The 23,915-nt window shown below is 37.0% G+C and overlaps 1 protein-coding gene across 1 annotated transcript in view; it reads left to right on the plus strand.

The window, feature by feature from the left end:
* The first annotated feature begins 32 nt into the window (after positions 1-32).
* The window catches only part of LOC127797203 (uncharacterized), a 30,700-nt gene continuing 6,817 nt past the window's right edge, over positions 33-23,915 (plus strand). The window contains exons 1-5 of the mRNA XM_052329850.1: positions 33-200; positions 341-415; positions 1,780-1,837; positions 9,465-9,520; positions 10,141-10,203. Of these exons, the coding sequence (XP_052185810.1) occupies positions 132-200; positions 341-415; positions 1,780-1,837; positions 9,465-9,520; positions 10,141-10,203 (321 nt within the window). The 5' untranslated portion in view covers positions 33-131. The remainder of the gene's footprint in view (positions 201-340; positions 416-1,779; positions 1,838-9,464; positions 9,521-10,140; positions 10,204-23,915) is intronic.

The following is a 23,915-nucleotide window of genomic DNA, read 5'->3' on the forward strand; positions in this document are numbered from 1 at the left end:
GCCCGGATTAATTTATATATGACGAGGGTTTAGTTCCTTCAGAAGGGTTTAATTTTTTCTTTTTTCGCCGAGTAGTATTGACAGACGGGGTTTTACGTACGTCCGAGGCAAGCGAAGAGGCACGGTTGGAGATGGCGGCCGACGAGGATGGTACTGCTACTCCTCCGACGAGGCTTATGAATTTTGTGTCCGAAGAACAGGTTTGAATTTGATCTCTCAATTCCTGAACCCTAATATCGCGTCAACTCCAATTTCTCATATATGATTATAATTTTTACATTCATTTTTTAAAGTTTGAAAATTTTCTCGTGGTTTGGTTGGGTTGGGTTTGGTTTCGCAGTTGGCTGAAGCGAGGAGAACAAGGGGCTCTCGAGTTGAGGATGGCACTGCCCAGAGAGATAGATCCCTATATGAGGTTAGTCCCTTGTTTCGTCCTCTTTCCCGATCTCTGTGTTTGGTTTCTTTTGTTTCTTTTCCAGTTTTCCTCCTTTCCTGAACGGTGTTTCTCTTCACGCGGGAGAAAAACCATTGTGTCTTTTTGTCGCTTTTTAGTATTTGGAATTGGACCATCAAAACTCCCAATTGTTAAACACAAGTTGAAGAAATGGTCCATTTCCTTAAAGTACGCAATGTATTCTAAAATTTTATCGTAGTGGCTGGTCGCTTGGTGTTCTTAGTATTTTGGATGAATTCTTGGTGTTCCAATGTTGAATTCTAGTATTTCGAGATCAATATTTCCCAATGGAATGTGTTTAGATTTGGAAGAGGATGGCGACTCCATGGCTTATAAACAAACTTTAGAATTTTTGTTATTTACTTAAAGCCCAAAATGACTGATCTTCATAGAGCTGGATATCTAGGTTTTCTTATTAGCTAAACTTGATCTGGGAGAAGAAACTATGACATTGCTAGTACATATGTACCACAAGTTGGATTAAGAATGATGAAGGCAAAATTTTGAGAAGATTTAGATAGATTGGTACAAGAGATACCTAGACAAGAGAAGATCATTATAGGAGGTGACTTAAATGGTCATATGAATAGAAAAGGGTATGGGTATAGAGATATAAATGAAGCTTATGGATTTCCAAAAACTTGGACTAACTCCTGGTTGAAGCTTTTCATTAGTGCTCAATATTCTTATTCTGAGTGAATGCTATTTTTTATTTGTCAAACCTATTGTGATTGAATGCTGTTTTGTGTTATTTTCTGCTGTTTGAATTAATTTTGTTTATCTTTGGCGGCAATGGTAAGGTTTTTTTTTCTCTTTTTTTTTGGGTGATTGGAAGGTCATAAGTTTTAGTTGTGAAAACAACCTCTTTGCAAAGTAAGGGTAAGACTGTGTTTAAAGACAACCCTCCTCTAATCTTCGGAAAGCATGGAGCTTTTTGCATTGTGGATGCCCTTGCGTGTGTGTGTTGGAAAGTAGATTGCTTCAAAAGCACATATATACTAAAACTTCTAAATATCCATATGATTTTTTCCTTTTTTGATTAAATCCATGTGATTTGGATGTTCAGTAATGTTTTCACTTGAGGTTCATACAAGATGTGTTGTGTATATGTGTGCATATATTTGTGTTTTTTTCCTCTGTTTTTCTTCCATCCTACATCATATTGCATTTTGGTTCAAAATAGATGCTCCCCATATTGCATTAAGGTGCTGACCTCTTTACTTATGTTCTGAAGCCCTACCTTTTGGAGTACAATTGATGTTTTGAAGTTCTTCTTTTTCACTTATGGTGGCAGACTAATTGTGATATTTGTCTGTTAACTGCAGATTTTAAAGGAGAACAAGGACAAGCAAGATGCAGAATTTAATGAGAGGTTCAAGCATAGTAAGGCTGAATTCTACTTCTGGTTGTAATTTTCTCCAAATTAATTAGGCTGCTTGTCACAACCCAATTTTCAGGGGGGGCCATAATTTCTTTACCCTCTAATGGCCGTGAATCCCATTGAGAGTAGTAAGTCTCATGCTTCATAATTTGTGTTTCACTTCAAATATCAAGATTTAATAATGAATTCCCATATCATGATCATATGCCAACATTATCAGATACCACTGTTCTCAGTACAAATCAATACCTCAATGCATCTGAAATTTACAAGACAATTTAATAAAAGATCAATATGCTCGCTCTCTCTTTGCATGTGGTGTTTTGTATTCTTGGAGCTTGACTATGATGAGAATGTAGCTAGGACCTCATATTATGTTCCTTGAAATAGCATTGGCGTCTAGACCTACAACTAGAAACTATAGTGGGGTGAGTGAAAGGTCAATGGACTTAGTGAGGGTGGAAAAGCAATATGATGGGGGAAATAAGAGTTAATGCAACAAGGTCTACTACTAAACATGCCATGACATTTAATATAGTAACTGGAGATAATTAGATATGATGTAAGAACAATAATAATCATGATGAATAAAACATGTGTAATGATGGGAGTAAACTAGTAGAACTAAACTAACATCTAATCATTCGTATACATTTAAACAAATAACATAATGGTGGAATGATCTCTCATCCAAAATACTCATGGTGGCAAAACATACTCTCGCCCTTTCATAACATAGTGGCGAAACAAACTCTCACCCATTCTTAACTGTCAACCCTCAGATTTGTGGTTAGGCCAATTATGGAATTATAGAACAAATAGAGAATTTGGAGGGAGAATTTGAAAGGAGGAGGGAGAATTACGGGTACTCTCGCCCTTTCATAACATAGTGGCGAAACAAACTCTCACCCATTCTTAACTGTCAAGCCTCGGATTTGAGGTTAGGCCAATTATGGAATTATAGAATAAATAGAGAGTTTGGAGGGAGAATTTGAAAGGAGGAGGGAGAATTAGGGGGGGAGAGAGAGAAAGGGAGGGAAAATAAGTTAGGAGGGAAAGAATTAGTCTTATCATTCATGATCCCCATCCTCTTGCACATGGCCTTTTATAGGCTTCTTCCCTCAGTTATTATGACATAACTAAATAGGTACAAGTGGCTTTAGCTGTAACTGCTTAAGTACAACAGGCTTTTTCATCCATTATCTATTTTACAAAAATACCCTCAGAGTCGTGACAATCCCCTCCCCTTGGAGCCTTTCTTGTTCCTAAGAAAGGTCAATAGCTGGGCAACCCGTGAGAATTGCTTTAGCAATTTTGGTAGATACTCCCATGTAGTGTTATTAGGATGCAAGTAGGTACACTACACCAGAACTTGGGTGAGGGGTAGGGTGTCCAGATGAATTACCCTCTTGTCCACAATGGCTTGTGGTTCCACTTCAACTTCAACATCTTCATCCATTGGGGGTAGGTTAGGACTAATGGCTGCATTAGGCTCCACTGACTTCTTTAATAGAGACCCATAGAATATAGAGTGACTTATGACCCCTACTGGTAGTTGTAACTTGTAAACCATCTTACCCACCTTGGCCACTATAGGGAATGGTCCAAATTACTTTGGACTTAGTTTTGATGGAGGGCTTGCAAAGAATGAGTGTTGTCACCTTTAAACACTAAATCCCCCACGTTAAAATTTCTATCACTTTTTTTTCTATCTGCAATCTGCTTTATTTTGTTCTGAGCTGTGATCAGCTCCCTTTTAAGTAGTGTGAGGATCTCTTGCCTATTTTGCAAATATTCTTCTGTTGTTGTCTTGGATTCTGGGGAATCTATCACCATGGGTAGTAAGGGGGTTTTGTATCCAAACAGTGCTTTGAATGGGGCCCTCTTGATAGAACTGTGGTAGCTTGTGTTATACTACCACCACTGGGCTATTCTAGCTCTTTGGCTTGGCAAAACACATGCACCTCAAATAGGATTCTAGGCATTGGTTGACTCTCTCAGTCTATCCATCGGTCTCGAGATGATATGTGGTGGACATGTGCAACCCCACCCCCAGATTCTTGAACAACTCTTGCCAAAAATTGCTAGTAAAAACCTTATCTTGGTCTGATACAATGGACTTGGGAATTCCATGTATCTTGGCCACCAGATCCAAGAATACCCGAGCTACCTCTTGAGGAAGTTGCTAAAAACTAGTTTAGGAAAAATTTCTAAACCTAGATTAGGAAACTATACAACTTTAGGATACAACAAATCAACTAGAGATATACTAATATACATCTAGAAGATACTATTCTAATTTTAGAAAATATATACAGTCAATCAATCAACCATCAATTAATCAGTCAATCAATACCGATTGAGTCTAGTTTGAGATTGGAAACAAGACTAGAACCCTTAATTGCTAGCATGTATCATTGGAGAATAATAAAGAATTCTTTTCTCTCATTTCTGCTTCTCTCTCTCATTCTCTCTTTCTTACTTTCCTCACTCTATTTGTTCCTTTCTCCCTCCAATTATGTTCTTTCTTCTTATAAATTTCTTATTCAAACCCTAGTAAACCCTAGGGTTGTAGCAGATTGGAAGTTGTTAACACATGATAATGTAAATCTATTCCATTAATATGGCTTGAAATTGGAATGGGATATTCTGGAAGCCAAAGAAAGGATAGGATTAGCCTAGTAGCCAAGCAATGAGAAAGAAACCCTAAATTTGATTTTAGGGCTCCACCCTTTGTTGCCACACCCATATATGACTGTGTGTTGGTGACGCTTGAAGTGGATGTTGGCCTTGCCAAGGATGGCATCACGATCATTGTGAGACTGTGAGCCTCTTTGTTGAGGCCATTTTTGCTATAAGGGAAATAAAGATTGGGATTGAAAGAGGGAGATTCAAATAAATCAGAAAGGGAAACATGAAACTAGCATTTGTCACAAGGAGGAAAGAGATGAATAGTAGCAGCACCTCAAATGCAAATTGAACCTAGGGAATCAAGAGATCAAGAACCAAATATAATTGTTAAAATTAGGAGCACTAGGATCCTCTCAATTCAATGCCAATCTCTCTCACTCTTAGTCAAAATCAGAAACAACAGCTGAAATAAGAAACTGAAATGCAGGAACAGTATTTAAATGAGATAGAAACAACCAAACCACACAAGTAAACACGTGCAAGTTATCTTGATTCGGATTGCTTGAAAGCAACCCTACATCTAGCCTCTTCGATCCAAGAGTAATCCACTAGAATGAATGAAACCAGTACACAAGAGTCCCTCACACACATACACACGAGTACAATCAATTTTGGAGATAACAAAGTCTATCTTTCTTCTAGCTTTTCTCTCACACACTGCACTCGCACACCAAAATGAATGATCGCCCCAAACAGATGCCCTATGTCTTTTATTTATAGACATTATGGATGGATGTTACAAATTAGATAAAAGACTACACATTTCCTATTATAACCCCCATACATAAGTACATAACTATACTTAGAATAATCTGCCGCTTGATACTATGGACTTCACTGGTTTCTTCTAGGGCTTAAACTTAATGCAAACTACAACAATAATGAATATGGTCTCAATCATCTCCCCCAAAACTAGAAAAAAAAAACTGAAAAGAAGGAACAACGAAAACACATCTTACTTACAATCTCGGCGACTTGATAGAGCACATGTTGACACAAAGGAATGAGGGATTGAGATTGTGAGAAAGAGAGACAGGTTGATTACACGAGAAAGAGAGAGAGGGAGTAGTTGTTTTTTTTTTTTTTTTGGGGGGGGGGGGGGGGGAAGGAGGATGAAGGTGGTGGAAGGGGTAGATCTGATTGAGAGAGACACAGGGAAATAACTAGGATATATTTGAAATGAGAGAGAGAAAGAGTAAGGGCGGAGCCACGTGAGGCCCAATGGGGGGGGCAGTTGCCCCTACTGGGCTAGTTTTTTTTTTAAATTTTTATTTTTTACAATAATTTACTATTAGAAATAAAAAAATTATATTTTATTTTACTACTAGAAATAAAAAAAAAAGTAAGTATTGAAGAAAGCAAGTATATAATGGTCCAGTAGTAACCATCATAGCATTTTTTACAATTTGCTCATAATTTTATTTTTTTACAATGATGATGCAAATAAAGCTAAATATTGAAGAAAATTGTGAAGCAAAGAAAGCAAAAATGGAGGAAATTTATATTGAAGAAAATGAACAAATTAACAAAGCAAGTATTGAGCAAATTGATGTTGCGCAACTTCCTATGAATCTCTGGCTAAGAACTACAATAATGAATTACAATGTTAATTTTCGAGATCAAATTAGAAGAGCCTACTTGCAAAGAGATTTGTGTCAACCTCGAAATCAAGACAATTCATTTTAGCTTGGTTCATTGAATTTGGTGATTGGTTGGAATATAGTATAAGCAAAGATGTCGCATTTTGCTTATACTGTTGTCTTTTTAAAAACAAATAATGGGGAATAAGGAGATGGTGATTCTTTTGTGAAAGAAGGGTTCAGTAATTTAAAAAAAAAAAAGATAAGACTTTAAGTTCATGTTGGAGATGCTAATAGTGCACACAATTAAGCTCGAAACAATTGTGAAACTTTAATGAATTAAGAGCAAAATATTGAGATAGTTTTCTTCAGACAGTTAGAACAAACACTGTGTGATTATCGAATTCATTTGAATACATTAATTGATTGTGTTCGACTTGTTCTATGACAAGAACTAGCCTTTCGTGGTCATGATGAGTCTAAAGATTCAAATAATCAAGGTAACTTTCTTGAACCATTTCAATTTCAAGTATGAAAAGCCGTAAGGAACAATTGTAATTTTTTTTTTCATTTTAATATTATCATTATTATCTTATTTTTAAAATTATATTTTTTATATTTAAATTCGCTCCTAATGAATCAAAATCCTGGCTCTGTCCCTGAGAAAGAGAGATAATTGAGAGAGAGAGAGAGAGAGAGATTTGAAATGGAAGTAGACATATATATTTTTACAAGACCCAAATCTTGGGCCTTACATCGCTTTTGTTGATGAAGGTACTGTCAAGACCCTAGTTTTGAATTTAGGATTTTTAGAATAGAATTGAGAATGAAGAATAGAAGAAAGAAACAAAGAGAGAATAGAGAGAAAGTGGAGGAAAAAAAGGAGAATTTAGGGAGAAAATAGAGAGAAGAATAGAGGGAAAACAAAGAATAGATAGAGAGAAAATGAGAGAACTTCAATATAATTCCTTAATAATCTTGGTACATTGTGGCATAACTTTATATATGGTTATCCCAGCAGTTATTTACAGCAGTCACTAGGCAGTTTTGTCATTTACACAACTATAAAAAAGAATAACTCCACTACACACAATTGTTATGTTTATCTCCTAATCCTTTGATTCCCGACATTTCCCTTCCCTTCAAAATTTTCTTGTCCTCAAGAAAATCAAAGAAACTGAGCAACTTGAGGAAATTGAGCTAGCAAATCCGTCAGAAATTCCCAAGTATTGTTATCTTAATGCATCTTGAAGGAAATTTTTATCAGCTACTTCAATTTCTTCAGTAATTTCCTCATTAGCTTTATTTCTACCTTCCAGTTGTAGTAATTGCCTCTTACATTGATGCCCCAGGAATAAATTTTTCTCCACATTTATAACATAATCCAGACTGTCTTCTCTGTTCTACATTGGAAGTTTTTGCTGCATTTGGTTGATAAGATCCTAAGAAAGCTTAAAGTTGGGAAATCGTTGGAAAAAGAATTTGTCGTATTTTCTCTAGAAGTAACATTTCCGATATAGGTTGAAGTCTGGCTATTGCTAGGCTCAATTCCTATAAACGGAATCCCATTTTTCTTAAATAGAGCTTCCACTGACAATTCTTGTAATTTTACCTTTTCTGCCGCTTGTTTGATTGTTGTAGGTTGCAGTATTTTAACTGTCAACCTCAACTCTTCACTTAGGCCACTAATGAAACTAGAAACAAAATAGGCTTCAGATAAGGTAAGGTTAGTAATGACCATTAAGGACTTTAGCTCCCCAAATTTTGTTTCATATTCAAGTATCGACCCAACTTGCTTCAATTTATTAAATTTCTCTGTAACATCGGTCATATTTTTATCCCCAAACCTTTTCATAGAATTCGTCCACAAAAATCTTTCCACTTGCATTCAACCCTAAGTCTTGCCCATCCTTGATACTGATAATGAGGCATCAGCAGAATCATTCAGATAAGCTGAAGCCAAATTGACCTTCTGGAATTTTGTATATTATAAAATTGAAATAACTTTTGGCATCTTCCTATCCACCACCTAGGGTTTTTTTCCATCAAACAAAGGAATTTCTAGTTTTGCATAGGAACATTGTTGTGAACATATGGAGTGCTAATGGAATTATTTTCCAATCTCCTATCAACCACTTGATCTGTCAAATTATCTGCTCACAGATTTTATCAATCTTTAACCCTGACAATCTAGATGGTCTAGGATTAGGACCATTCCCTTCCAGAATTGGATCGGCATTCTCCTTTGGCGGGAAGTCCCCTAGCAAGTTGATTTGCGGAATTCTAGAAAACATCTGCAAGAACCCATCAAATCTTTTAGCCAGTCCATCTATCGAAGCATCTAACTTGTTCTCCAAATGATTGAATTGCTTCATGATGCTTACTCGATCCTTCTTCCAAGGTCTCCATTAGGGTTTGCAGATTAGTCACCAGGGAGATAACCTATGGTTGACCTAGGAGTTAATCTAGTTGACTTGTGCCTCCAATTGCTTCATTTGAGAACCATCCGCCATAGTTCCAAAACTTGTAGATGCGGGTTGTCGTGAATTGCTATCCAAGAATCGACTGCTCTAATACCAATTGTCAAGACCCTAGTTTTGAATCTAGGATTTTTAGAATAGAATTGAGAAGGAAGAATAGAAGAAAGAAATGGAGAGAAAATAGAGAGAGAGGGGAGAAAAACAGGGAGAATTTAGGGAGAAAATAAAAAGAAGAGTAGAGGGAAACATAGAATAGATAGAGAGAAAATTAGAGAACTTCAATATAATTCCTTGATAATCTTGGCACACTGTGGCATAGCTTTATATATGGCAATCTCAGCAGTCAGTTACAGCAGTTACTAGGCAGTTTTGTCATTTACACAGCAATTATCTGACTATATTATAGCCACTACTACACAACTGTAAAAAATAACACACTACTTCTATGCAACTGTAAAAAATAACAACTCCCTACTCACAACTGCTTTGTTTATCTCCTAATTCCTTTCCTAATCTTCTGATTCCTGACAGGTACTAATAGTTATCTTAGTCAATTATGAGCTTTGAGATGACATATGCTGAAATACTGAATGGGATCATCTGTGAGAAGGACTTGACTTTTGCACAATTTTATCATCTGGGAACTTTATTTTTAAATTACTAGTACATCAATTTGGTAACTTAAGCTCTATATGCCCTCCCTTCTGTCCACATATATTCCGGTGGTTAGTTGCTGTTTCTATAAGAAAATTGGTTAGGTTGCTTAGATGAGTTGCATGTCTTTCATATAAAACATAAAAGAACATGTATATACATAAATTACTGCTTTTCAGCATGCACTTAAGGGGGACAAAAGTATTAATCTTCTTTAATTGTAGGACCACCTAAAGCTTTGGATGAAGATGAAACTGAGTTTCTTGACAAACTAGAGATGGTGAGACTTTGTTTATAACTGTAGATTTGCCTGTTTATTTTGGTCGAAAGATCTGAACTGTTTGCACCTCTTCCCATATTTCACAGATAGGTCGGTTGTTCTAATGTCCAAAATGTGGGGACCTGGTCAAATTCTCCATTTACTGTCTGAAACGCCATGCTCTAGCATGTAACTCTGTTACGAATCGTTCTGTCACTAACCTGAAAGCTGTTAATTTAACCAAAAACTAACAGCCTTACTTCATAACATGAAGAGTTCTCCCTGCCTCAGCCTTTTAGAAATATGAAAAAAAAAAAAAAAAAAAACCTTAGGGATCCCAATCACTATCACTGAGAACTTCAGGGAAGATGTACAGTGAAGAACCCAGGACTGCCAAGATCTCTAAACCAAAACCCATCATCTGAAGCACGTTAAATAAGAACTCTTAGTTCAAATGGTCATAACCTTTTTCAATCAAACTTGCAAAGGATCATATGCTTTTATAGGTGCATGCTTAAAAATTCAGATGAATTTAGGGATTTGAACAATCTGAATCAATATGCCATTTCACTGTCTAAAGTATTGGTGCCTTTGCTTGATATTACATTTCTTATTTTCTGAAATTCTGATTGTTGATTTAGTCAAGGAGAGAATATGAACGGCAAATGGCAGATGAAGAAGCCCAGCAGCTGCGGAGTTTCCAAGTAAGTCGCTCAGCATTACTTCATTATGCAGCATGTGTCAAGAGTATATTTGATCTAGTTGATTTTCTTCTCTCTCACGAGGTGATAGTAATAAGTTGAAACATGCTGCTGTTTTGAGATTATGTTTATCAAGTTAGAATGGAGGTTGGCAATAGAAAAGTTTACTTTAACAAGTGATTTACAATATGGAAGGGATTACATAATTAGGATGAAATACTATAAATAATGTAATGAGGTAGCCATAGTAATTGCCTGCTACTTGAAATTACCCAAGGTACCTTGTCTGTCTTATTCATGTGGATGTTTCTTCTGCTTATTGGAACTCGGCTTTTTTTTTTTTTTTCTCGAGGAAACTTGAGATTTGTTTAAACCTCAAAGTGTAGCCTTGGATTAGTGTAGAGGTTGCTTCCTTGCAACCCAGTGGTGATGAGTTCAAACCATTAAAATGGCCTCTGTTTGCAGGGAAAGACTGTTGAACTCTGGTTAAACTCCTCAGCTTCGTGCACTAGGGTTAGCAAGCAAGACACCTTAAAATTGATGTTCAGGCTTGGCCATTTGTGTACATGAAATTGGTGTTGTAATTGAATAGAGCACTCAAGAATTGAGTGTGCAAAGAGGGATGAAAGATGGAGCAGCAAGACTAAAAAAGGACAAGAGACAAGGTATAGTAGGCAAAATATGGTTGTATTAGTGCAATGGATGCTGGATTATTCGTTCATGTCTTTCTTAGAATGAAAGCCCCATATGTGGAAGACAATAGTGCATTCCTCTTGCAATTTGAGCTATGCCAAGTATACCACTAAATCCAACTTTAATGGAGTGTTGACTATTTGTGTCAAGCCCTATCCGAGATTCGATCCCGTGACACATCTTGATGTAAAATCTAAACCAAAGAAACAAGAGTAATCTCGGTTGTTCAAACCAAATATCATTAATCAATATTATCAAAGTCTAACCTATAATACATCACTAAAGGATTACTTGTAGACAACTAATAGGTAAAAATCTACTCTAATTAGGATTTCTTGACCCAATCTAATTACCCAATCTAATTAAGATTATAAAGATAATCCTAATCTAATTAGGATTATAGGAAATAAAAGAAATAAAAAAAAACTAGGAAACAAATTAAAAATGAATGAACTAATAAAATAATATTAATTTCCATTTTTACGCCTAAATATTGTTTTCCAAAATATTTGTTTTTATGATCTTCATCATTCTCCCCTAGTTGAAAAGAATTTAGCTTTGGCGAGTTGGACTATGGATACCACTCCAAGAGTTTAGTATATGGGACTCGAAAATCCTCTTCAATAATCCAAGTATTATTTAAATCTGGTCGATCTTTCCATTTGACAAGAAATTGTCTATAATCACCAGCACAAGAAGAAGCCACAATCTCTTTGTCAAGCACAACACCAATCGCATCTTTTTGTTGTGATATGTGAGGGATACAAGGAACCTATGGTTTGCAGGAACACTAGTAGGCAAGAGAGGAGGCTCAAATGTGCCTCAATAAGGAGTTAAATCTTCCCCATTGAAAGTTTGACTGATATTTATATTATTAGATGAAGATTTTCTGGTAATCTCATATATTCATAGAACCAATTTACATTGGTATTTAAGGTGGATCCCGAAACCTTCATAAGGAAACTAGAAAGCTAACCAATAAGGAAACTAACTACTAAGGAAATCTGTCTCCTAAGGAAACTTGAATATTAGGAAGCTAACTAATAAGGAAAAACTAACCTTCATAAGGAAACTAGAAAACTAACCAATAAGGAAACTAACTACTAAAGAAATCTGTCACCTAAGGAAACTTGAATATTAGGAAGCTAACTAATAAGGAAAAACTATCTATACATTGAATACCTATACATTAGGAAACTAGAATCCCTTAATTTAATCAATATAACTCTGTTGGCAGAAAAAGATTTAAAAGAAGATAAAGGACTAGCCGAAGCAAGTCCTAAAAAATAGGAAAGGATCTAGTTGCATTATCTCCTAATTTTTAGGAGAAGATTGCAGAGAAAAATTCTCCAGCTTAATCTATTGTATTTTGTATTTCTAATTCCTAGTTTTTAGGAGATAGATGATAGAATTCTCTTGTATTTAAAGACATGTATTCATAGAAGTATTAAATTCATTTGTAAAGTTTTCTACCATTATAGAAAACTATAGAAAACTTAGAAGTCCCATTCCTTCAAGGATTTCTTCATGGTATCAGAGCCATGTCTCTAAATCTCTTCTAAGGCTTCATTTGCTCACCCTTCGTTGTTGTTCTAGCTCTTCCGGTTTATTTTTAAGTTGTGGCTGCATTGTTGCTTCAACCATTCCGTTCGGTTCCTGGCTTGATCGCAATAGTCCTCTTCATCTCTTCCTCCAACCATGTCTGAAACATCTGAGAAAGGCCCGTTATCTCTAGAAGGGCCAAATATGGGCGATACTCCGATAGGAAGTTTGGTCATTGGGGACTTACCAGGGCTGCACCAATCTTATCAGTTGGATGGGCGCAACTACCTACAGTGGGCTCAATTGGTGAAAACCTTCCTGAAGGGTAAAGGGGAAGCTGCATCACCTAACCGATCCAAGTCCTAAAGGCTTCAATCCAAGCTTTACATCATGGGATATTGAGGATTCCTTGATCATGTCATGGTTGTGGAATGCTCTGCAGCATGAGATTAGTAGAAATTACATGTTTTTGTCTAATGCTAAGGATGTATGGGAGACTGTTAGGCGTACATATTCAAAAGTTCAGGATGCTTCGGTTATCTTTGAGATTAAGATGAAATTGAGTAGCACTAAACAAGGATCACTAACGTTATTGAGTATTACAACAAGATGAACGGTTTATGGCTAGAACTTGATCATTATCAAGACATTAAGATGGTCTGTGGAAAAGATAAAAAAACTTTATACTTGATTCTCGAAAGGGATAAGAGTTATGGAATTCTTGGCAGGACTTAACCCTGAATATGACCAAGGGTTTAGATACTTGGAAAGGAAAGGTTGTCATCTCTTAATGAGGTTTTTGCTGTTGTCCGCAATGAAGAAAATAGGAGAGTTGCAATGCTGGGGGAGATCCACTGAAGGATCTGCAATGCTGACCAATAGAGGAGAGAGGATGCAGTCCAAACTGCAACTAGGAAGAGCTGATGAAGAAGGGCCACAGTTTAAACAAGGAGGAAAAGTTGATGGATAGTCTTGGCCACAGTGGAAGGAGAATTTATGGTGCACTTACTGTAAAAAACCAAGGCATACCTCGTGAAACTTGTTTTAAGTTACATGGGAAGGAAGTAGTCCTTCAAAAGATAGGGGGATTTCGAAATATGCCTGCTCGAAATCAGGCTTATCTTTCAAACAAACAGGAAGAGAGAGTCAAAAAGACTGACACAACGAATGGAATGGAACTAAATCAACTAAATGCTGATGAAATCGGCAAGCTTAGGCAGTTTTTACAAACAATCCAGGATGGATCGTGTTCCACTGCTCAATCAGGTATTAAACCAGGTGATTGTTTCAATTTCTATTCTTTAACAACCTCTAAAATCATTAGGGATGATACATGGATTCTAGACTCAGGTGCAACAGACCATATGTCCCATAATATTATTGTCTTTGATTCCTACAAATCCCTTTTGACTCCTAAACAAATTGTTATTGCCAATGGCACATCCATTCCCATCAAAGGACAAGGTAAAGTCACTCTTAACCCTAATTTTTCTGTCAACTAGGTCCTTCATGTTCCGAATTTGTCAACCAACCTGTTTTCTATCCATCAACTTACTAAGGATCTAAATTGCCGTGTTATTTTCTCTCCTCATTCTTGTGAATTTCAGGACTTGGCAACGGGGAAGATGATTAGTGCAGTTGAGGAGAAGAATGGATTGTATGTTCTAAACTGAAGGTGAAGGACCTTATTACCCACCCTAGCCTGCACATCTCAATCTCAGCCATTTCATGCTGAAATCTGGTTTCACCATTATCGGCTGGGCCATCCACATTTTTCTTTGTTAAAAACAATGTTTCCTTAGTTATTTCAGCAAGTAGATCTTAGTACTTTGCATTGTGATGTGTGTGAAATTTCCAAACACCATTGAGTTTCATATCCTATTAGTAATTCAAGGTCTTCACACCCTTTTGCTTTAGTTCATTCTGATGTTTGGGGGCCATCTAGGACTCCTAATTGTTCGGGAGCTAGGTGGTTCATCTCTTTTATAGATGATTGCACTCGAATGATTTGGATCTTTCTTTTAAAAGTTAAAGCTGTTGTTAGCATGATCTTGCCTCAATTATATTCAATGATCTTAACTCAATTTGGATCCTCTATTCAAATGTTTAGGACTGATAATGCAAAGGATTATTTTAATCATCACTTGCATCATTTCTTTAATGAAAAAGGAGTTGGTCATGAATCTTCTTGCATTAACACTCCATAACAAAATAGAGTGGCTAAAAGGAAGATGAGACACATCTCCTAAATGTCACTAGAACTCTCCTTCATCATTCCAATGTCCCTAAAACTTTTGGGGGAGAAACAGTCCTCACTGTAGCTTATCTCATTAATCGAGTGCCCTCCAAACTTCTTGTCTATAATAGTCCTTTCTAATGTCTCATCTCTCACTTTCCTCATCTTAGCTTGCATACCCCTCTTCCTCTTAGGGTCTTTGGATGTGTTGCCTTTGTCCACATACCTCAACATGCTCGGGACAAGCTAGATCCTAGGGCTCTTCGCTGCATTTTCCTTGGCTACTCCCCTACTCAAAATGGCTACAAATGTTATCATCCTCTTACCAGAAAATTCTTTATTTCTAAAGATGTAACCTTTGTGGAAACTCAACCCTTCTTCACTTCTACTCACCTTGGTCTCCAGGGGAAGAAACAGTTGAATGGTGACCAAGGTTTGCCTAATCTAGACCTTCTAGCACCAGCTACTGAAATTCCAGCCACCATCACCACTGTTCTTACTGCTGCTTCTGAAATTCCAGCCACTATCTCTATTGTTCTTGAAATTCCAGCGGAAATCCTTCGGAAATCCCTATTTCTGGACAAGACGAACACCTGGAGACATCATCCTCGGTCAGATTTAAGGAATCCCCTTTTGTGTACCATCGAAAACAACAGCTCATATCAACTCCTCAACTAGGATCAACATCTCCTTTGCAGTTAGGTACTAATATGAACTAGCCTCCCAATCCTGTTCATACTTTTTCTACTGAGTTGGATATTCCTATCGCTATTAGAAAAGGGGTTAGAAGATGCACTCAGCATCCTCTAGCCAATTATCTATCTTACCACAGGTTATCCCCAAAACATTCTAGCTTTCTGACTTCTTTAGACTCCATTATTATTCCTAAAACGGTTGAAGAGGCCTTAAAGGATTAGAAATGGAAGCTAGCCATGGAAGAGGAAATGAAAGCCCTAAAGAAAAATGATACATGGGAGTTGGTGCCTAGGCCAAAGGGAGTAAACCCAGTGGGTTGTAGATGGGTGTACAACTTGAAATATAATGCAGATGGATCTTTGGAAAGGTAAAAGGCTCGATTGGTTGTTAAGAACTATACTCAAACATATGGGATAAATTATTTGAAGACTTTTGCTCCGGTTGCCAAGATGACCACGGTTAGAATTTTGCTATCTTTAGCTGCCTTTTATGGATGGCAATTGCATCAATTAGATGTGAAGAATGCATTTCTTCACGGTGACTTAGAAGAAGAGGTCTTTATGGAACAACCACTAGGATTCGAAGAAGGACACAAGGGTGAGGTATGTAAACTTAAAAAGGCTCTTTATGGTCTCAAACAATCTCCAAGGGCATGATTTGATAGGTTCTCTAAGGCTATGAAACTCATGGGATATCAACGGAGTAGGGGAGATCACACTCTTCTTCAAATACTCTTAAGAATGGAAAACTGACTGTATTATTGGTATATGTGGATGATATTATTGTAACAGGAAATGACTTGGAGGAACAACAGGCATTGAAAGGCAATCTGGCTCAAAATTTTGAAATTAAGAACTTGGGATCACTCAAATACTTATTGGGAATAGCCTATTCTAAAGAATGTATCTTCTTATCTCAACACAAAAACATACTGGATCTCTTAAAAGAAACATGATTGTTGGGTGGAAAAGGAGTATATACTCCAGTAGAACCTAATGCAAGGTTAAGTGAAGATAATGATAGTCCTCCAGTAGACAGGTATCGAAGATTGTTAGGGAGATTAATTTATTTGTCACACACTAAGCCGGATATATATGTGTATTGGTAAGTTTTAATCAATTCATGCATTGCCCTACTGAAAGTCATATGCAGGCTGTAAGAAGAATACTGTGGTATTTGAAAACAACCCCAGGCAAAGGAGTTCTATTCAAGACGAGATGATTCATTGGAAGTACAAGAATATACAGATGCGGATTATGCTGGGTCACTTATAGATAGAAGGTCTACCACCGACTATTGTATGTTTTTAGGTGAAAATTTGATTTCGTGGCGAAGCAAAAAGCAGAGCATAATGGCAGGGTCAAGTGCAGAGGCAGAGTTCAGGGCTATGACACTAGGTTTATGTGAGTTGCTATGGATCAGAATTGTTCTAGAAGACTTGAAGATTTCAATCAATGAGCCAATGAAGTTATTCTGTGATAACCAATCTGCCATAAGCATTGCTTATAATCCTGTGCAACATGACAGGACTAAACACATAGAGATTGATTGACACTTTATAAAAAGAAAAACTTGAAAAAGGTATAATCCAAATACCTTATGTTCCTTCTGAAAAACAGGTGGCAGATTTATTGACAGAAGGATTGGCAGCTATAAGATTTAAAGATCTAGTATGCAATCTGGGAATAATCAATATTCATTCACCAGTTTGAGGGGGAGTGTTGGCAGAAAAAGATTTAAAAGAAAATAAAGGACCAGCAAAAGCAAGTCCTAAAAAATAGGAAAGGACCTAGCTGCATTATTTCCTAATTTTTAGGAGAAGATTTCAGAGAAAAATTCTCCAACTTAATTTGTTGTATTTTGTATTTCAAATTCTTAGTTTTTAGGAGATAGATGATAGAATTCTCTTGTATTTAAAGACATGTTGTATTTATAGAAGTATTAAATCCGTTTGTAAAGTTTTCTACCATTATAGAAAACTTAGAAATCCCATTCCTTCAAGGATTTCTTCGAACTCCATAATCTTCGTTATTCAACACTCATGTCAAGTTGGTGAGTGGATAGATATCTTTTATTCCTTACATATCAGCAATCTCTTGAAACCTTGAAGTAGGTAAGCCTTTGGTTAGAACATCAGTCAATTAGTTTCTTGATGTCACGTGAGGAATAGTGATGAGTCCATTGTTAATCTTTTCTTTGATGAAGTGTCTATCCACTTCCACGTGCTTCATTCAATCATGTTGAATCGAGTTGTGTGTTATACTAATAGCTGATTTGTTATTACAATACAGCTTCATTGATCCATTTCTTTCGATCATTAAATCCTTTAGAATTATTTTGATTCAAAGAAGTTCACAAACACCAATAGCCATAGCACGAAATTTTGCTTCAACACTTGATCTGGCTATAAGATTTTGCTTCTTGCTCCTCCAAGTAACCAAATTTCCTCCTATGAAAGTGCAATAGCATGTAGTTGACCTCCTGTTTGTAAGAGATCCAGCATGGTCAACATTAATGTATGCTTCTATTGTCAAGTCACTTATCTTTTTAAACAAAATTTCTTTTCCTGGAGTTGCTTTCAAGTACCGAAGAATCCTTTGAACTGCTTGAAGATGTTTTTCCTTAGGATCATGCATGAATTGACTAACTACACCCACAACATAAGTAATGTCAGATCTAGTGTGTGATAGATAAATCAGTCTCTCTACTAACCTTTGATAGCGTCTTTTATCAATAGTTGTTCCTTCTTTACTTTCTTGGCCCTTTCTATGACTTGGATCAATAGGAGTACTCGATGGTTTGCACCTAAGAGGCACCTAAGAGTACTTGTTTCCTTGAGCAGATCGAGGATGTACTTTCATTGGGATATAAATATCCCTTGTTTGGAGTATGTCACTTCAATCCCAAAGAAGTATTTTAGTCTACCTAGCTCTTTCATTTCAAATTCTCAAGCCAATTGTGTTCTTAGTCTTATTTTTTCTTCCTTATCACTTCCTGTAACCTTGATATCATCTGCATATACCAGTAAGACTATGATCTTTCCCTTACCTGAGTGTTTTACAAATAAAGTATAGTTACCATGATTCTGCTTATAGCCAAACTTCATCATAGCCTTATTTGAATCTCCCAAACCAAGCTCTCAGTGATTGTTTTAATCCATGCAAGACTTTATTGAGTTTGTGAACTTTAACAAGGCCATACCTGTCATCAAACCTTGATAGTGGCTCCATGTACACCTTCTTCTTAATCTCCATGAAGAAATGCATTTTTTACGTCATATTGCTGGATTTCCCATTCAAAATGTATTCCTAAAGATAAGAGAATTCTCATTGTATTCATCTTTGCTATCGGTGTTGAAATAGATCTCGCCAAAATTCACACACACGATTTCCTCACACAACTAAACACAACCCTTCACTACTTAACTCAGAACCGGAACCAGAAAGATACAAGAACACAACATCAAACCACAAGCACTCACACAACAACAAAAGAATTTATCCTGATTTGGAACTCTTGGAAGAGATCCTACATCCAGACTGTTATGACCTTGCTTTCACTATCTTGAATAATGGAATACAAGATTACACATACTGTTCGCACACCCTCAACCCAATTATTAGACCAAGAACTAATAAGAGATTACAAGGAAAAACCTTTACTCTCACCTATACACAGCACATACTCTTCCCACAAGATAGACCGCAAAACCCTTAAACTCTAAGAGACACTCACGACCTTCTATTTATAGAACATAGAGGGCGAGAATTACAAGATAGAAAATAACCGCCTACTGCAATTACAAGACTACCCTTGATTTACATGCTTCTAGAAGTTTTTTATTCTAACAACTTCTAACTAACACTATACTACTGAGCCCTAGACTAATCCTTAAGCAAATATTTCAACAAATTCTCCACCATTTGCATAGGATTTGACTGCTCCAGGATAGCCACCTGCATGTAAACCATACCTGACTCGATCATCACCTTCACCAGCTTCTTCAGTCATTTGGAGCAACTTCAAACAGTGCTTTAGCTTTGCCATAGGAACTGCCTTTGTAAAGATATCTGCAGCATTATCAGTACCTGCAACTTTTATCAGAAAAATTTCCTTTTTATCTAATTTTTCTCTAATAAAATGATGCCGCACATCTATATGTTTTGTCTTTTCATGGTGAGCTTGGTTTTTAGACAAATGTATGTCACTTTGGCTATCACACATCAAAGTGGCACGCACTATAGATCCTAAGAGCTCACTAGTTAAACCTTTCAACCATATTCCTTCTTTAATTGCTTCTGAAACTGTTATGTATTCAGCTTCAGTAGTTGATAACGCTACTACGTATTGAAGGCTAGATTTCCAACTGATAGTAGAATTCCACAACTTAAATATATAGCCAGTTGTGGACCTTCTTTTATCTAAATCAGCAGCATAATTAGCATCTGAATACCCTATAATGCTGGCTGATTCTTCTATATTTGCTCCACCATAAGACAATACCATGCTGCTAGAACCTTTAACAAATCTAAATACCCACTTAACTGCATTCCAATGTGCCTTGCCTAGATTTGCCATAAATTTGCTTACCACACTCATTGCATGAGCCAAATCAGGCCTAGTGCACACCATGCTATACATTAGACTACTCACAGCACTAGCGAAAGGTATATTAGACATTTCCTTCTTACTTTCTTCATCTATTGGAGACTGATCAGCAGATAATTTGATATGTTGAGCAAAGGGCATATTTACTGCCTTTGCTTCTGCCATACCAAACCTTTTAATTATCTTGTCTAAATAGGATTTTTTGGGATAGGAACAATTTTCTATGTTGTTTATTTCGGGAAATTTCTATCCCTAGGATTTTCTTTGCCTCTCCTAGCTCCTTCATCTCAAACTCAGACTTCAATTTCAGCTTCAACAGCTGAATTTCTTTCTCAGATTGACTTGCTATAAGCATGTCATCTACATAAAGGAGCAAGAAGATTGAAATACTAGAAGAAATATGTTTAAAAATAAACACAGCTATCATAAGAACTTCTTTTATATCCTTGGTTGATCATCACCAAGTCGAATTTCCTATACCATTGCCTTGGTGATTGCTTAAGTCCATAAAGAGACTTCTTAAGCAAACATACCTTCTCAACCTTTCCTTTAGACTCAAAACCTTTAGGTTGTTCCATTAATATCCTCTCCTCTAAATCTCCATGAAGAAAAGCTGTGGTAACATCCATTTGTTCTAATTTTAAGTTTAAGTGGGCAGTTATAGCAAGCAGAACTCTAATTGAGGTATGTCTCACAACTGGTGAGAAACTTCATTAAAATCTATACCAAGGACTTGTGTGAACCCTCTAGCAACTAACCTAGCCTTATACCTAGGTTTTGAATTGCTTCCAGCACCCTCCTTGATTTTATAAAGCTATTTACAACTTACTACCCGCTGTCCTTGAGGCCTATCAACCAGTATCCATGTCTGGTTCTTCCTTAAGGATTCTATTTCAGCTTTCATGGCTTCTATCCATAATTTTGCATCTTTTGATGTTACTGCCTCATCAAATGAGAGAGGTTCTTCACCTGCAGCTTCAGATGCACTTGTCAGTGCATATGCCACAAGGTCTGCAAATCCATATCTACTAGGTGGCCTTCTGTTTCTAGGTTGTCTATCTCTAGCCACACTATACCTAGAGATATCTGGCTGATCACCTATACTGGAATCGGCATCACTCTCTTCCTCATTTTCTTCATATTGGGCAGAATCTTGCTCACAGGAGCCCTCCTGGATATTTTCAGGTGCTGCTTCTTGGACTTCGATGCCTATGGACTTAGGTTCTTCTCTCAAGACTGATTGGACTTTTATTTCTGATACATCCATGGTTGATCTTTCATCAAATGTCACATCTCTAGAGATAATAGTCTTAGGCCCTTCTTCATCAAGGTTCCACAGTTTATAGCCTTTAACTCCAGTGGGATATCCTATGAATAGACATTTCTCAGCCCTAGGATCCAGCTTACCTTGCTTTATATGAGCATAGGCAAGACACCCAAATACTCTTAGATGGTCTAAGGATGGTTTGTGACCTGATCATCTTTCATAGGGAGTTTTAAACTCAATTGCAGCATATGGTGATCTGTTTATCACATATGCTGTTGTTGTTACAACTTCCCACAGAAAGATTTAGGTAATTTTGTATGAAATAACATGCATCTTACTCTTTCCAATATAGTTCTATTCATCCTTTCAGCCAACCCATTCTGTTTTGGGTTTCCTGGGGCTGTTAGATGCCTAACTATTCCACTATCTTTGCACATTTGAGTAAATTCTTTATTATAGAATTCTAACCCATTATCAGTCCTAATGGTTTTAATAGACTTCCCCATTTGGTTTTCTATCATCTTTTTCCATGCTTTAAAAGCTTCAAAGGTCCGATCCTTAGTCTTTAAGACATTTACCCACACCATCCTAGAGTAGTCATCAATGATAGATAAGAAATACCTAGAGCCTCCATGAGATTGGAATGTATGTAATCTAATGGAGATTTGGATGAATGGATTGCTTTCTTGCTAAACTTAACTTTGGCAGTCTTTCCATAAATGCAAGTCTCACACTTTTCGAGTCCTGCAACCTGCCTACCAACCAGAATGCCTTGATTGGGCCTACCAACCAGAATGCCTTGATTGGCTAGCTCCTTAAGCCCTTGTTCACTAATATGTGACATCCTTAAATGCCACAATCTAGCCTGTGACTGGGCACTACTGCTGGCCATAGCAGCTTCCCCACATTGAGTGGTTGCTTGCAGAATGTAAATACCATTCTGAAGAACTGCTTTCATACATATTAGAGAACCCTTGGATATCTTCAAGACTCCACCATAACCTTTAAAACTAAGGCCATTTCTATCTAGTTCTCCGAGAGAAATTAGATTTCTCTTGAGTTCTGGAACATATCTTAAAGCTGTTAGGGTTTTGAATGATCCATCATTCATTTTAAGTCTTATATCCCCAATCCTAATACTTTGCATTCATGATTATTTCCTAGCAAGACCTTCCCACCATTAGATTCTTGATAATTTTAAAACCAATATCTTTTAGAAGTCATATGGAATGAGCAACCGGAATCCATGATCCAGTCAGTGTTTTCTATGTTTTTGGAGGCAACTAGTGCATCAGCACTGTCATACCCGAATTCACAAACGCTACCTCCTTTAGCAGATTTTTCTTGATGATCTTTTCTTTTCTTGGGGCAATTTCTTTTGATGTGGCCCTCCTCATGACAGTGATAACATTTAATAAGCCTTTTACCAGATTTTGACCTAGACCTTGACCTACCTCTTCCCTTGTTATCTTTCTTATCATTTTTAGACTTGACAGTGAGGGCATCTCCTGGGGATAATTTTCCTTCTACCTTATTCTGCAATTCTTTTGAGTTTAGGGCTTCTATAACATCATCTAGAGATAATGTATCCCTCCCATGTTTTAAAATATCAACAAAAGTCTTATCGTCCTAGGAAGAGAATGAAGTAAGACTAATGCCTTATCTTCTTCCTCATATTTCACGTCTATGTTCTCGAGATCAAGACAGAGTTTGTTAAACTCATCAATATGATCTTGTAACTTCTTACCATCTTGCATTTTAAAAGTAAAGAACCTGGCTTTAATGTAGAGGCGGCTGGATAATGATTTCGTCATGTATAAGCTCTCCAACTTGAGCCATATCTCTGCAGCAGACTTCATCTTGGACACTTCTCTTAGAACTTTGTCGCCGAGGCTTAGGATTAAAGTGTTGTATGCCTTCTTGAGAATCTCTTTCTTTTGTTCTGCCGAGTAGTTCTTAGGCATCTTGGCTTCACCTTCCAGTGCTTCCTCAAGGCCAAGATTGCCAAGAGAGCACTCATCTTCATCTTCCAGAAGGCAAAGTCATTTTGCCCATCGAATTTCTCGATTTCGTGTCTGAACGAAGAGGGAATGGATGCCATGATTGCCTGCTGGGTCGAACTTCCTTTCTTGATCGCTTCTTGGAATCTTGAGTGCAGAAAACAGCGGTGGCTCTGATACCAGATTGTTGAAATAGATCTCGCCAAAATTCACACACACACACGATTTCCTCACACAGCTGAACACAACCCTTCACTACTTAACTCAGAACCGAAACCAGAAAGATACAAGAACACAACATCAAACCACAAGCACTCACACAACAACAAAAGGATTTATCCTGGTTCGGAACTCTTGGGAAGAGATCCTACATCCAGACTGTTATGACCTTGCTTTCACTATCTTGAAGAAGCGGAATACAAGATTACACATGCTGTTCGCACACACTCTCAGCCCAATTACCAGACCAAGAACTAATCAGAGATTACAAGGAAAAACCCTTTACTCTCACCTATATACAACACATACTCTTCCCACAAGATAGACCGCAAAACCCTTAAACTCTAAGAGACACTCACGCCCTTCTATTTATAGAACATAGAGGGCGAGAATTACAAGATAGAAAATAATCGCCTACTGCTATTACAAGACTGCCCCTGATTTACGTGCTTCT

This window comes from Diospyros lotus, chromosome 3 (assembly GCF_014633365.1).
Source record: "Diospyros lotus cultivar Yz01 chromosome 3, ASM1463336v1, whole genome shotgun sequence".
NCBI classification, from domain to species: Eukaryota; Viridiplantae; Streptophyta; class Magnoliopsida; order Ericales; family Ebenaceae; genus Diospyros; species Diospyros lotus.